At 42.2% G+C, this 14072-nt stretch overlaps 1 protein-coding gene across 1 annotated transcript in view; it reads left to right on the plus strand.

The window, feature by feature from the left end:
- The window catches only part of PLBD1 (phospholipase B domain containing 1), an 89609-nt gene extending 76031 nt beyond the window's left edge, over positions 1 to 13578 (plus strand). The window contains exons 9-11 of the mRNA XM_065941011.1: positions 9710 to 9895; positions 10583 to 10689; positions 13286 to 13578. Coding sequence (XP_065797083.1) covers positions 9710 to 9895; positions 10583 to 10689; positions 13286 to 13453 — 461 coding nt within the window. The 3' untranslated portion in view covers positions 13454 to 13578. The remainder of the gene's footprint in view (positions 1 to 9709; positions 9896 to 10582; positions 10690 to 13285) is intronic.
- Positions 13579 to 14072: the final 494 nt, after the last annotated feature.

Genomic DNA, 14072 nt, shown 5'->3' on the forward strand with positions numbered 1-14072 from the left:
GGCCCGAGCACTTGATTCATGCATCCCACCTGGGCTGGTGATCTGTTTCACCATAGATAATATACATGCTGTTCTTTCGAAACATCCCACCCTCGCCTTCTCCCACAGAGTTCAAAAGTCTGTTCTGTACTTCTGTGTCTCTTTTTCTGTTTTGCATATAGGGTTATCGTTACCATCTTTCTAAATTCCATATATATGTGTTAGTATGCTGTAATGTTCTTTATCTTTCTGGCTTACTTCACTCTGTATAATGGGCTCCAGTTTCATCCATCTCATTAGGACTGATTCAAATGAATTCTTTTTAATGGCTGAGTAATATTCCATGGTGTATATGTACCACAGCTTCCTTATCCATTCGTCTGCTGATGGGCATCTAGGTTGCTTCCATGTCCCGGCTATTATAAACAGTGCTGTGATGAACACTGGGGTGCACGTGTCTCTTTCAGATCTGGATTCCTCAGTGTGTATGCCTAGAAGTGGTATTGCTGGGTCATATGGCAGTTCTATTTCCAGTTTTTTAAGAAATCTCCACACTGTTCTCCATAGTGGCTGTACTAGTTTGCATTCCCACCAACAGTGTAAGAGGGTTCTCTTTTCTCCACACCCTCTCCAGCATTTATTGCTTGTAGACTTTTGGATAGCAGCCATCCTGACTGGCATGTGATGGTACCTCATTGTGGTTTTGATTTGCATTTCTCTGATAATGAGTGATGTTGAGCATCTTTTCATGTGTTTGTTAGCCATCTGTATGTCTTCTTTGGAGAAATGTCTGTTTAGTTCTTTGGCCCATTTTTTGATTGGGTCATTTATTTTTCTGGAATTGAGCTTCAGGAGTTGCTTGTATATTTTTGAGATTAATCCTTTGTCTGTTTCTTCATTTGCTATTATTTTCTCCCAATCCGAGGGCTGTCTTTTCACCTTACTTATAGTTTCCTTTGTTGTGCAAAAGCTTTTAAGTTTCATTAGGTCCCATTTGTTTATTTTTGCTTTTATTTCCAATATTCTGGGAGGTGGGTCATAGAAGATCTTGCTGTGATTTATGTCAGAGAGTGTTTTGCCTATGTTCTCCTCTAGGAGTTTTATAGTTTCTGGTCTTACATTTAGATCTTTAATCCATTTTGAGTTTATTTTTGTGTATGGTGTTAGAAAGTGTTCTAGTTTCATTCTTTTACAAGTGGTTGACCAGTTTTCCCAGCACCACTTGTTAAAGAGATTGTCTTTTTTCTATTGTATATCCTTGCCTCCTTTGTCAAAGATAAGGTGTCCATAGGTTCGTGGATTTATCTCTGGGCTTTCTATTCTGTTCCATTGATCTATATTTCTGTCTTTGTGCCAGTACCATACTGTCTTGATGACTGTGGCTTTGTAGTAGAGTCTGAAGTCAGGCAGGTTGATTCCTCCAGTTCCATTCTTCTTTCTCAAGATTACTTTGGCTATTCGAGGTTTTTTGTATTTCCATACAAATTGTGAAATTATTTGTTCTAGTTCTGTGAAAAATACCGTTGGTAGCTTGATAGGGATTGCATTGAATCTATAGATTGCTTTGGGTAGAATAGCCATTTTGACAATATTGATTCTTTCAAACCATGAACACGGTATGTTTCTCCATCTGTTTGTGTCCTCTTTGATTTTTTTCATCAGTGTTTTATAGTTTTCTATGTATAGATCTTTCGTTTCTTTAGGTAGATATACTCCTAAGTATTTTATTCTTTTTGTTGCAATGGTGAATGGTATTGTTTCCTTAATTTCTCTTTCTGTTTTTTCATTGTTAGTGTATAGGAAGGCAAGGGATTTCTGTGTGTTAATTTTATATCCTGCAACTTTACTATATTCATTGATTAGCTCTAGTAATTTTCTGGTAGAGTCTTTAGGGTTTTCTATGTAGAGGATCATGTCATCTGCAAACAGCGAGAGTTTCACTTCTTCTTTTCCTATCTGGATTCCTTTTGCGTCTTTTTCTGCTCTGATTGCTGTGGCCAAAACTTCCAACACTATGTTGAATAGTAGTGGTGAGAGTGGGCATCCTTGTCTTGTTCCTGATTTCAGAGGAAATGCTTTCAATTTTTCACCATTGAGGGTGATGCTTGCTGTGGGTTTGTCATATATAGCTTTTATTATGTTGAGGTACGTTCCTTCTATTCCTGCTTTCTGGAGAGTTTTAATCATAAATGAGTGTTGAATTTTGTCAAAGACTTTCTCTGCATCTATTGAGATAATCATATGGTTTTTATCTTTCAATTTGTTAATGTGGTGTATTACGTTGATTGATTTGTGGATATTAAAGAATCCTTGCATTCCTGGGATAAAGCCCACTGGGTCAAGGTGTATGATTTTTTTAATATGTTGTTGGATTCTGTTTGCTAGAATTTTGTTAAGGATTTTTGCATCTATGTTCATCAGTGATATTGGCCCGTAGTTTTCTTTTTTTGTGGCATCTTTGTCTGGTTTTGGAATTAGGGTGATGGTGGCCTCATAGAATGAGTTTGGAAGTTTACCTTCGTCTGCAATTTTCTGGAAGAGTTTGAGTAAGATAGGTGTTAGCTCTTCTCTAAATTTTTGGTAGAATTCAGCTGTGAAGCCACCTGGTCCTGGGCTTTTGTTTGCTGGAAGATTTCTGATTACAGTTTCGATTTCCTTGCTTGTGATGGGTCTGTTAAGATCTTCTATTTCTTCCTGTGAACCAGAGACTCTTAAGTCTCCTGCATTGGCAGATGGGTGAGTTTTTTTTTTTACCACTAGTGCCACCTGGGAAAGCCCATCTTTGCAATTTCACCAGGTTTTATGAAAATGAGTTGAGATAAACTTCTATCAATTCTTAAGTATATTACTGGTCCATAGTAAGTCCTAGCATCTTGCACTGAACATAGTGCTCAGCACACACAGGAAGTCCTCACTGGATATTTGTTGAATAAATGAAAGAGAAGATGATGTCTGGGTGGAAGGTTACAGGCTAGAAACTTTAGTTCAGTCGCGTCAAACTTTTTGCAACCCCATGGACTGCAGTACACTAGGCTTCCCTGTCCATCATCAGCTCCCGGAGCTTACACAAACTCATGTCCATCGAGTTGGTGATACTATCCAACCATCTCATCCTCTTTCATCCCCTTCTCCTCTGGCCTTCAATCTTTCTCAGTATCAGGGTCTTTTCCAGTGAGTCATTTCTTCACATCACGTGACCAAAGTATTGAAGCTTCAGCATCAGTCTTTCCAGTGAATGTTTAGGACTGATTTCCTTTAGGATTGACTGATTTGATTTCCTTGCAGTCCAAAGGACTCTCAAGAGTCTTCTCCAACACCACAGTTCAAAAGCATCAATTCTTCAGCACTCAGCTTTCTTATGGTCCAACTCTCACATCCATACATGATCACTGGAAAAGTTATAGCTTTGACTAGACGGACCTTTGTTGCAAAGTAATGTCTCTGCTTTTTAATATGCTATCTAGGTTGGTCATAGCATTTTTTCCAAGGAGCAAGCATCTTTTAATTTCAAAGCTGTAGTCACCATCTGCAGTGATTTGGAGCCCCAAAATAAAGTCTCTCACTGTTTCCATTGTTTACCCAACTATTTGCCATTGAAGTGATGGGACCAGATGCCATGATCTTAGTTTTCCTAATGTTGAGTTCTAAGTCAACTTTTTCACTCTCCTCTTTCACTTTCATCAAGAGGCACTTTAGTTCTTCACTTTCTGCCATAAGGGTGGTGTCATCTGCATATCTGAGGTCACTGATATTTCTCTCTGAAATTTTGATTCCAGTTTGTGTTTCATCCAGCCCGGCATTTCACATGATGTACTCTGCACATAATTTAAATAAGCAGGGTGACAATATACAGCCTTGATGTACTCTTTTCCCAATTTGGAACCAGTCTGTTGTTCCATGTCCAGTTCTAACTGTTGCTTCTTGACCTGCATACAGATTTCTCAGGAGGCAGGTAAGGTAGTCTGGTATTCCTATCTCTTTAAGAATTTTCCACAGTTTGTTGTGATTCACATTGTCAAAGACTTTGTAGTCAATAAAGAAGTAGATGCTTTTCTGGAACTCTCTTGCTTTTTTGATGATCCAACAGATGTTGGCAATTTGATCTCTGGTTCCTCTGCCTTTTCTAAAACCAGCTTGAATATCTGAAGTTCTTGGTTCATGTACTGTTGAAGCCTGGTTTGGAGAATTTTGAGTATTACTTTGCTAGTGTGTGAGATGAGTGCAATTATGCAGTAGTTTGAACATTCTTTGTCATTGCCTTTCTTTGGGATTGAAATGAAAACTGACCTTTTCCAGTCCTGTGGCCACTGATGAGTTTTCCAAATTTGCTGGCATATTGAGGGCAGCACTTTCACAGCATCATCTTTTAGGATTTGAAATAGCTCAACTGGAATTCCACCACCTCCACTAGCTTTGTTCGTAGTGATGCTTCGTAAGGCCCACTTGACTTCGCATTCCCGGATGTCTGGCTCTAGGTGAGTGATCACACCATTGTGGTTATCTGGGTCATGAAGACCTTTTTTGTATAGTTCTTCTGTGTATTCTTGCCACTTCTTAATATCTTCTGCTTCTGTTAGGTCCATTACTATTTCTGTCCTTTATTGAGCCCATCTTTGCATGAAATGTTCCCTTGGTATTTCTAATTTTCTTGAAGAGATCTCTGGTCTTTTCCATTATATTGTTTTCCTCTATTTCTTTGCACTGATCACTGTGGAAGGCTTTCTTATCTCTCCTTGCTATTCTTTGGAACTCTGCATTCAAATGGGTATATTTTTCTCTTCTCCTTTGTCTTTGGCTTCTCTTTTCTCAGCTATTTGTAAGGCCTCCTCAGACAACTATTTTGCTTTTCTTTTTCTTGGGTATGGTCTTGATCACTGCCTCCTCTACAATGTCACGAATCTCTGACCATAGTTCTTCAGGTACTCTGTCTATCAGATCTAATCCTTTGAATCTGTTTGTCACTTCCACTGTATAATCATATGGGATTTGATTTAGGTCATACCCGAATGACTAGTGGTATTCCCTACTTTCTTCAATTTCAGTCTGAATTTGCAATAAGGAGTTCATGATCTGAGCCACAGTCAGCTCCCAGTCTTGTTTTTGCTGACTGTATAGAGCTTTTCCATCTTTGGCTGCAAGGAAGATAATCAATCTGATTTCGGTATTGACCATCTGGTGATGTCCATGTGTAAAGCCTTCTTTGTGTTGTTGGAAGAGGGTGTTTACTATGAACAGTGCATTATCTTGGCAAAACTCTGTTAGCCTTTGTGCTGCTTCATTTTTACTCCAAGGTCAAATTTGCCTGTTACTCCAGGTATCTCTTTACTTCCTACTTTTGCATTCCAGTCCCCTGTGATGAAAAGGACATCTTTTTTGGGTTTTAGTTCTAGAAGGTCTTGTAGGTCTTCATAGAACCATTCAACTTTAGCTTCTTCAGCATTACTGGTTGGGCCATAGACTTGGATTACTGTGATATTGAGTGGTTTGCCTTGGAAACGAACAGAGACCATTCTGTCATTTTTGAGACTGCACCCACGTACTGCATTTTGGACTCTTTTCTTGACTATGAGGGCCACTCCATTTCTTCTAAGGGATTCCTGCCCACAGTAGTAGATATAATGGTCATCTGAGTTAAATTCACCCATTCCAGTCCATTTTAGTTCACTGATTCCTAAGATGTCAATGTTCACTCTTGCCATCTCCTGTTTGACCACTTCCAATTTACCTTAATTCACGGACCTAACATTCCAGGTTCCTATGCAATATTGCTCTTTACAGCATCGGACTTTACTACCATCACCAGTCACATCCACAGCTGGGCGTTGTTTTTGCTTTGGCTCTGTCTCTTCATTCTTTCTGGAGTTACTTCTCCACTGATTGGAGGGTTCAAACAAAACATTGTGCACACCAGAGACCCCACAGAGACTGAGCCAGACCTGCCTTTGAGTGTCTGAGTGTCTCCTGTGGAGGTGCGGGTCAGCAATGGCCTGCCACGGGGCAGGGGCTCTGGGTGCAGCAGACCTGGGTCTGGCATAAGCCCTGTTGAAGGAGGTCGCCATTAACCCCACCAGAGAGCCACCAGAACTTACACAGGACTGGGGAGACAGACTCTGGGAGGGCACAAATAAAACCTTGTGTGCACCAGGACCCAGGAGAAAGGAGCTGACCCCACAGGAGACTGACCCAGACTTGCCCGTGAGTGTCCAGGAGTCTCAGGCAGAGGCGTGGGTGGGCGGTGGCCTGCTGCAGGGTCGGGGCACTGAGTGTAGCAGTGGGTGCAGGGGACCTGAAGGAGGTCGCCATTATCTTCATCACCTCCACCATGGTTTGGCCTCAGGTCAAACAACAAGGAGGGAACACAGCCCCACCCATCAACAGAAAATTGGATTAAAGATTTACTGAGCATGGCCCCACCCATCAGAACAAGACCCAGTTTCCCCCTCAGTCAGTCTCTCCCATCAGGAAGCTTCCGTAAGCCTGTTACCCTTATCCATCAGAGGGCAGAGAGAATGAAAACTAATCACAGAAAATGAACCAAACTGATCACATGGACCACAGCCTTGTCTAACTCAATGAAACTATGAGCCATGGCCGTGTAGGGCCACCCAGGTCGGACAGGTCATGGTGGAGGGCTCTGACAAAATGTGGTCCACTGGAGAAGGGGAAGGGAATGGCAAAGCACTTCAGCATTCTTGCTCTGAGAACCCCATGAACAGTATGAAAAGGCAAAAAGATGTGACACTGAAAGAGGAACTTCCCAGGTCAGTAGGTGCCCAGTATGCCACTGGAGATCAGTGGACAAACAACTCCAGAAAGAATGAAGAGACATGTGAGAAAGGAGCTCAGCAGTTTGACAAGGGGACAAATCAAACAGATAGAGGCATGAGATCATGGCGTGAACGTGAATGTATTAGCTCAGGATGGCTGGACAGGAGGCTGTGACGTGGAAGATGAGGTAGCGATGGGAGAACTGTTGCCCTTGGATTCTGCTGAGCAGTTTAGCCTTTATCCTTTAGAGCGTCAGCCCCCAGCCTTTTTGGCACCAGGGACTGGTTTCGTGGAAGACAATTCTTCTACATCCTGGGGTGAGGGATGGGGATGATTTGAGTTTGGGGGTGATTCAAATGCATTATATTCATTGTGCACTTTATTTCTGTTATTATTACATCACCTCACCTCAGATCATCAGGCATTAGATTCCAGAGGTTGGGGACCTTGCTTTAGAAAACTGGAGTCTTTGGAGAGGGGGAACACACTGAAGGACAGAGAGAAGACAGGAGGTGAATTAGGAAACTGTTGAAATAGGTCCACTGAGAGACGAGTAGGTACAGAACCAAGAGAACGTGTGGATCCTGGGGATCAGGGCTGGTCCTTCATTTCCCAGGTCCTCACATTCATCTTGTAATAACACCCAGGGGGAGATGCCTCACTCTGCAGTGACTCCCGCCTGTGAAATGCACACCATGTGCGTAAAGCAGAATTGACTATGGTGGAAACTTCAGTTGCCAAGAAGATCAGGTGCTACCAAGCAGTGGACCTACCTCCACTTCTTGGGAAATCTACCTGAGAAGTCAGATCACTGGGTGGTTACTTGGTTAGCACAACAATTCAAAACTGAGGACGGCTATCTGACTCTGAAGACTGGCCCATCCAGCTCCTAAGAGCCTGAGAGTAATAGCCAGCCTCAAGAGGGAGATGCTTATTAAAGTGGACTAGTTACCCCAAGCCTTTTCTTCTTTGGACTGCTGCTGATGATATGGTAAATTTGGGTTCTTTGCAATACCATTTTTAGATCCCATGAAGAAGTCTACCCTGGTATTAAATAAATTGATGCTGATCCATCTGTAGTTTGGGGGATTTTATGTTTTATTTTTCCCCCAGAGGCAGAAGACACAGAGTTAAATTCAGAGTGTCTACTATATACTTGATGTATCTTTTATTTGTTTTGTTTGACCTTCATAACGTATTTCCAAGGGCTTCCCAGGTGGCACAGTGGTAAAAGATCTGCCTGTCAGTGCTGGAGCACAGGAGAGTTGGGTTCGATCCCTGGGTCGGGAAGATCCCCTGGAGGAGGGCATGGCAACCCACTCCAGTATCCTTGCCTGGAGATCCCACGGAGAGAGGAGCCTGGCAGGCTACAGCCCATGGGGTCACAAAGAGTTGGACACGACTGTGCGACTGAGCACACACACACAACATATTTCCAGATAGGCAGTATTGTGACCATCTTACTGGAAGGGAAGAAAAGCTGAGGAAGAAACATATGATTTAGCCATTTTTTAAAAAGCCCACAAACCTAGTATCTAGAAGCCACAGTGATATATCGATAGAAGTCCTAGGTGCTTTTAGTCAGAAGGAAGGCATCCAACCTCTCTGAACCTCTGTTTCTTCCTTTAGAAGGAAGGATGGTAATATTTACACATCAGCAGGTGGTTTTGATACTGTAGGGTTGGCCAAAAAGTTCATTCAGGTTTTTCCGTACAATGTGATGGGAAAACCTGAAGAAACTTTTTGGCCAACCCAATACAAGATTTTTTTTTAATGCTTTTTTAATCATAAAGCTTTATGAAAATGTAAAAAGCAACCATTTTTATTATTCACTTGCGCCATTCATGTAGAGAACTGTAACAGTCAAAGTTCATCTAGTGCTTACCAAATATCAGACCCTATTGTAAGCTCTGCTGTCCATTTGAACTCACTTAATGCTCACAGCAGTGATCCTTGTGAGGTAAGACCATCATTGTTCACATTTTACAGATGAAGACGTGAGCCACAGAGAGGTTAAGTAACTTCTGTAAGGTCACATACCTAGTATTGGCAGGACCAGGCTTAAGAGCCAGGCAGTCTAACTCCCAAGTCTGAATTACCTGGATATACTGCAATAATAAATGTGATTTTTAGCCTGTACTTTCAATGTTGTCTTTGTCTCCCTTCACCCTGATGCTGGCTCCATGCCCCAGAATCAGTGAGGTTGAACGTTTTGTCATTTGTTTTGTTCTAATAACTTCACCCCAAGCAGTGGATGCTATAAAATAGTAAGGAGAAAAAGGAAGGCAGACAAGGGCCAAGAGAAGATGGGTGTGGAAGGTAAACCCTGAATGGTGAAGGTGGCCCTACATTGGCTGACAGTCCTGCAGCAATACCCCAGGCTACTGTAATCTGAGATGTTCCGGAAATGGCAATTTTATTAAAGTTGTGTCACGTTTGATGCCTAGTGACGAAGGGCTGGTACACTGTGAAGCTTTGAATGAAACTGAGCCTTATGAATGTTTAGGGTCAGAGGAGTTAAAAGTCTACTGGAATCTTAAGATCATCTCTGATCCCTTCACAATGTAACTTTTCCTTTCTCTCTTCCTACTAAAAAAAAAAAAAAGAGGGGGCAGAAATGAGGTTAACTGACAAAGGCCTAATTATTCAACTCTGAACCTAGAAGTCAGCTTTCTTCTGCTTAATAGATTGCTTTCAGAATTTGGGGTGAAAAACCAAAGAATTCTGATGCTCTTCTCCCTCTAATGGAATAATCTAGACTATACTGGTTCTGTAAATTTCTAAGGATCTGTGTGATTACCAGGGTTCACAGCCATTATTTTCTGTGTAATATTACTTTGTAATTACACAGCTGTGCTGATGTTCAAAAGAAAGTACCATTCCTGACACGTCTTTTGTTTCCTCTCTCTTCTGTCTTCCTTCCTGTCAATCCCACCCTTCTCTCCCTTCCATTCCAAATCAGGATATTGGCCCTCCTACAACATTCCTTTCCATGAAAAAGTTTACAACTGGAGTGGCTATCCAATACTGGTCAAGAACCTGGGTCTGGACTACTCTTACGATCTGGCTCCTCGAGCTAAAATCTTCCGGCGTGACCAAGGAAAAGTGACTGACATGGAATCCATGAAATATATCATGCGATACAACAGTACGTAGCACATTTCCCAAGAATCATTCTTCAAAACTCCTTTTCTTCCCCATGGATAAAGAATCCATGTAAGTTTATCACTTCTGTACTAGAAGGCAGTCTAAGAAGTTATTGAATTATTTAGTATTCAGTTGATACTCTGCATATTATATACTCAACAAATAGAATTTTGTCCTTCTTTATAAAAATGACAGGGAAGAAGGTTCTATGGATTTAATTGAAAAACTCCTTATGTAAAACACAAAAGAAATAACCCATACAGGGGTAACTTTTTTTTTGTTTTTTACCCTACCATCCCAAACACAGATTTCCTTCCAAGGACAAAAGCAGCTACTAAAACAAAAACTACCTGTAAACACTTTATTTTTGATGAACAATATCAAAGTCAGATTTCTATTTGCTTTGTTAAAAAAAAAACTGGACACACGCTTGTGCTGTTATTTCTCTTCTGTCCAGTCATCACTGTGAAGGGTTGTGAGCGCAGGTTGAGCCTGGAGTCGGGGCTCGAGGCTGCCTCCGCCCTGTACAAGCCACAGGGGCCTTCCGTATGTGGGAGCAGGCTGGGCAGAGGAGGCCTCTGGGGTGTACGCTCTGGACACCCAGGCTTGAATAGGGCCACACAGCTTACTGTGAAAAAATGCATCTCGGAATGGCCAGTGCTCACCCTGTCCCATCACTGTTCCCTAGATTACAAGGAGGACCCTTATAGCAAGGGTGATCCCTGCAACACCATCTGTTGCCGTGAGGACCTAAACTCACTCAATCCGAGTCCTGGAGGTTGCTATGACACCAAGGTAATGTGCTGTTGGGTTCTGTTTGCTTTACTTTGGCTGTGCTGGGTCTTTGTTGTTCAGGCTTTTTTCTACTTACAGTGAGCAGAGGCTACTCTTTAGTTGCAGTGCAGTCCACTTCTCACTGCAGTGGCTTCACGGGCTTCAATATTTGCAGTTCCCAGGCTCTAGAACACAGGCTCTGTTGTGGCCCATGGACTTAGGTGCTTGACGGCAAGTGGGATCTTCCTGGACCAGGGGTCAAACCCGTTATCCCACATTGGCAGGCGGACTCCTTCCCACTGAGCCACCAGGGAAGCCCCACCCTACTGGTTTTCGAATTTAATTTCCACCAGCGCCTAGGCCTGTTCAAAGGCAGAGCTGCAGAGATTTTTGTGGCATAAAACACAGTAACGTCTCTTTAACTTATTGTGCCTGTGCTCAGTCGCTCAGTTGTGTCTGACTCTGCGACCCATGGACTGTAGCCCGCCAGGCTCCTCTGTCCATGGAATTTCCCAGACAAGAATACCGGAATGGGTTGCCATTTCCTTCTCCAGGGGATCTTCCTGACTCCAGGACTGACCAGTGTCTCCTGCATTGGCAGGAGGATTCTTTACTGCTGAGTCACCTGGGAAGCCCAATGTCTCTTAAACATGAACTCAATTACAGAATCAGCTTTTTCAGAGGTTACAGTGGTAGATCCCTTGGACTAACTTCCAGTCCCTGCTCTGCCACTTCATCACATCATCTCACAGGGCTTCTGTTTGCTCATCTGAAAAATGGAAAGAAGAGTACTTGCTTCCTAGGGTTGTTGTGAAGAATGAACATTTAATATCTACAAAATGTTTACAACAGTACTTTGCATGTTATTTGTAAATGTGCATAACCATGATGATGATGATGGTGATGGTGATAGTGTTGCTGTCTTAACTTTTACCAGACTGGCCCAAAGTCCAAAGAACATATTGAGAGCACAGTGATGCCACTTTAAACAGGAACTGAATCGAGCTGAAGGAATAAGTATTGGGCCAGATCACTACGCTACAATTGTTAAGTGCTGAATGTGTCTCACAATATAGGTAATAAGTGAGTTTACAGTGGGGTTGAAGCCCACTCATACAGGCTTGTGAGAACCGGTGGTTTACAACGTCAACACCAGTTTGATAGCCTGAAATGGTGGAAATCAGCAAACACTGCAAATTGGGGTCTTTTTTCCTAAGAGAGCTAACTGTTAACAACTTACTGGCACATGACTGCATCTGGAGTGTCCAAGATTATGCGTTAACCACCTAGTGGGTGGAAAAGAATCATTCTACTGCATCCTTTTGTACTTTTGGATTTGGGCATGTGTCTTTTCATTTGCATCTATGGTCCTAAGTTCTGAAGAAATCTATTAGAGTTAACTGTTCTATCTGAAGCTCTGAAATCTATTAAAAATGCCAACCCCCTGACACATTATTTTTTCTATCCGCCTAATGGCTAAACAGAAGATGGTGTAGAATAGTTTGAGCCAAGCTTTAGTCTTAATGACTCTTTAAGATTTTGTGTAATGTACAAAAAATTTAGTGGATGCAGTGAGCCTGGCACACATGAAGCCCCAGTGAATGCTTTTGTATTTATTTCTTTTTAATGGTATTTGCAAACATTCAGTAAAGTGAGTAAAAAGTGTTATATCCATTCCAGAGTACACAAAGAGAATTACTTGAACTGGGGTGAAACCAAGCCAAGCTTTCATCTGCCAAATTTTACCTTTTTCAGGGGACAAGAGCCTGCCAATTTTTCATCAAAAAGGTTCTGTTGAAGCACATATTTTAAAAATATCACTTCTCTTGAGCCATTTTGAATATGAGGAAAATTTGAAGTTATGCGACATTTTCTGCTTTCCTCTCTAAGCTTAAGATCTGCTACGACCCAATGTTTAAGTGTTTTTAAGAACCATGGACCTTATTTTTTGATATCAAGTTCCTTCTATTTTAATACTCTTGTTACTGCCCTGATTAATAACAACTTTTACTGAGGAATTAATACATTCTAGGCACTACTTCAAGTATTTGCTCTCATTAATCCTCATGACAACTCTTCTATGAAGTAGGGTTATTACTCTAATTTTACAAATAAGAAAACTGAGTCAAAATACATTTTGGAGGTTGAATTCTAAATATGAGTAACCTGACTCCAGATCTCACACTTTGGGCTGTTAGTTTAATACACTTCTAGTAGTCAATGCAGGGCTTCCCCGGTGGCACAGTGGTAAAGAATCCACCTGCCAAGCAGGAGACATGGGTTCGATCCTTGGGTTGGGAAGACTCCCCCCCCCCCCCCCCCGCCCCGCCCCCTGCCCAGAAGAAGGAAATGGCAGCCCACTCCAGTATTCTTGCCTGGGAAATCCTATGGACAGAGGAACCTGGCAGGTCATGACTTTGCAACTGAACAACTAGTCAATTCACATTTGGATGCCAAATGGATACAGAAGAGCATATTGTGGAAGCTTGCAGGATTTTATTTTAAGGGGAGCTAATATTTTGACTTGGGACAAAGAGCAGGGACCACACCAAAAGGTGCTTAGTTGTGTTTTTTTTTCCCAATGGTTTTCTAAAACATCCCCCTCCTCTCTCTGCAGGTGGCAGACATCTACCTGGCATCCAAGTACAAAGCCTATGCCATCAGTGGGCCCACTGTACAAGGTGGCCTCCCTGTTTTTCACTGGAGTCGTTTCAACAAAACTCTCCATGAGGGCATGCCAGAGGCCTACAACTTTGATTTTATTACCATGAAACCTATTTTGTAACTTGACAGAAAATGGAGGGAGATAAGGGAATAGAAGTCTGCAAGTAAGATACCAAAGGCACTATTTTAGCTGTGTTTTTCCACTCAGAATTAGTTTTAATGAAATATATTCGATCCAGTCTATCACTTTCATTTTCTGCTGCTGATTTTGTCATTTTTAAAACAAGCATCTACAATTGGGTGGGGCACCATAGAAGAAACATGATAAATAAACAATACCATTTCAGCACACAAGCTTATACACCAGAAAGTACGGTAGAAACTGCTCCCTCGCCCCAGGATCCACCATCTCCACGTGTGCCTGGCCGAACAGGCCGCACCTCCCAGCTTCCCTTGGGCAGCTAAGCCATGTGACAGAGTCCTTGGGGTGGACTCCGAGGTGAAGCTACTGCCGGGCCTGGCTGCTAAGACCCTGACTGCCTCATGCTCTTTCTCTGTCCCCTTCTCCTCACTGGATGCACTTCATGACAAGCCCTAGGGGGTGGGGGAACTTCCAACAGAAATGCAGTTAGTATGTGTTTGTTTTTTTCTGGTCATTAACAAGCAACAGTTGAAGTCTTTCTGTAGTGAACAAACATAATACAGCAGACTTTAGTATTGTCTCCTATTAGTTAAAAACA

This window comes from Muntiacus reevesi, chromosome 1, assembly GCF_963930625.1.
Source record: "Muntiacus reevesi chromosome 1, mMunRee1.1, whole genome shotgun sequence".
Classification (NCBI taxonomy): Eukaryota; Metazoa; Chordata; class Mammalia; order Artiodactyla; family Cervidae; genus Muntiacus; species Muntiacus reevesi.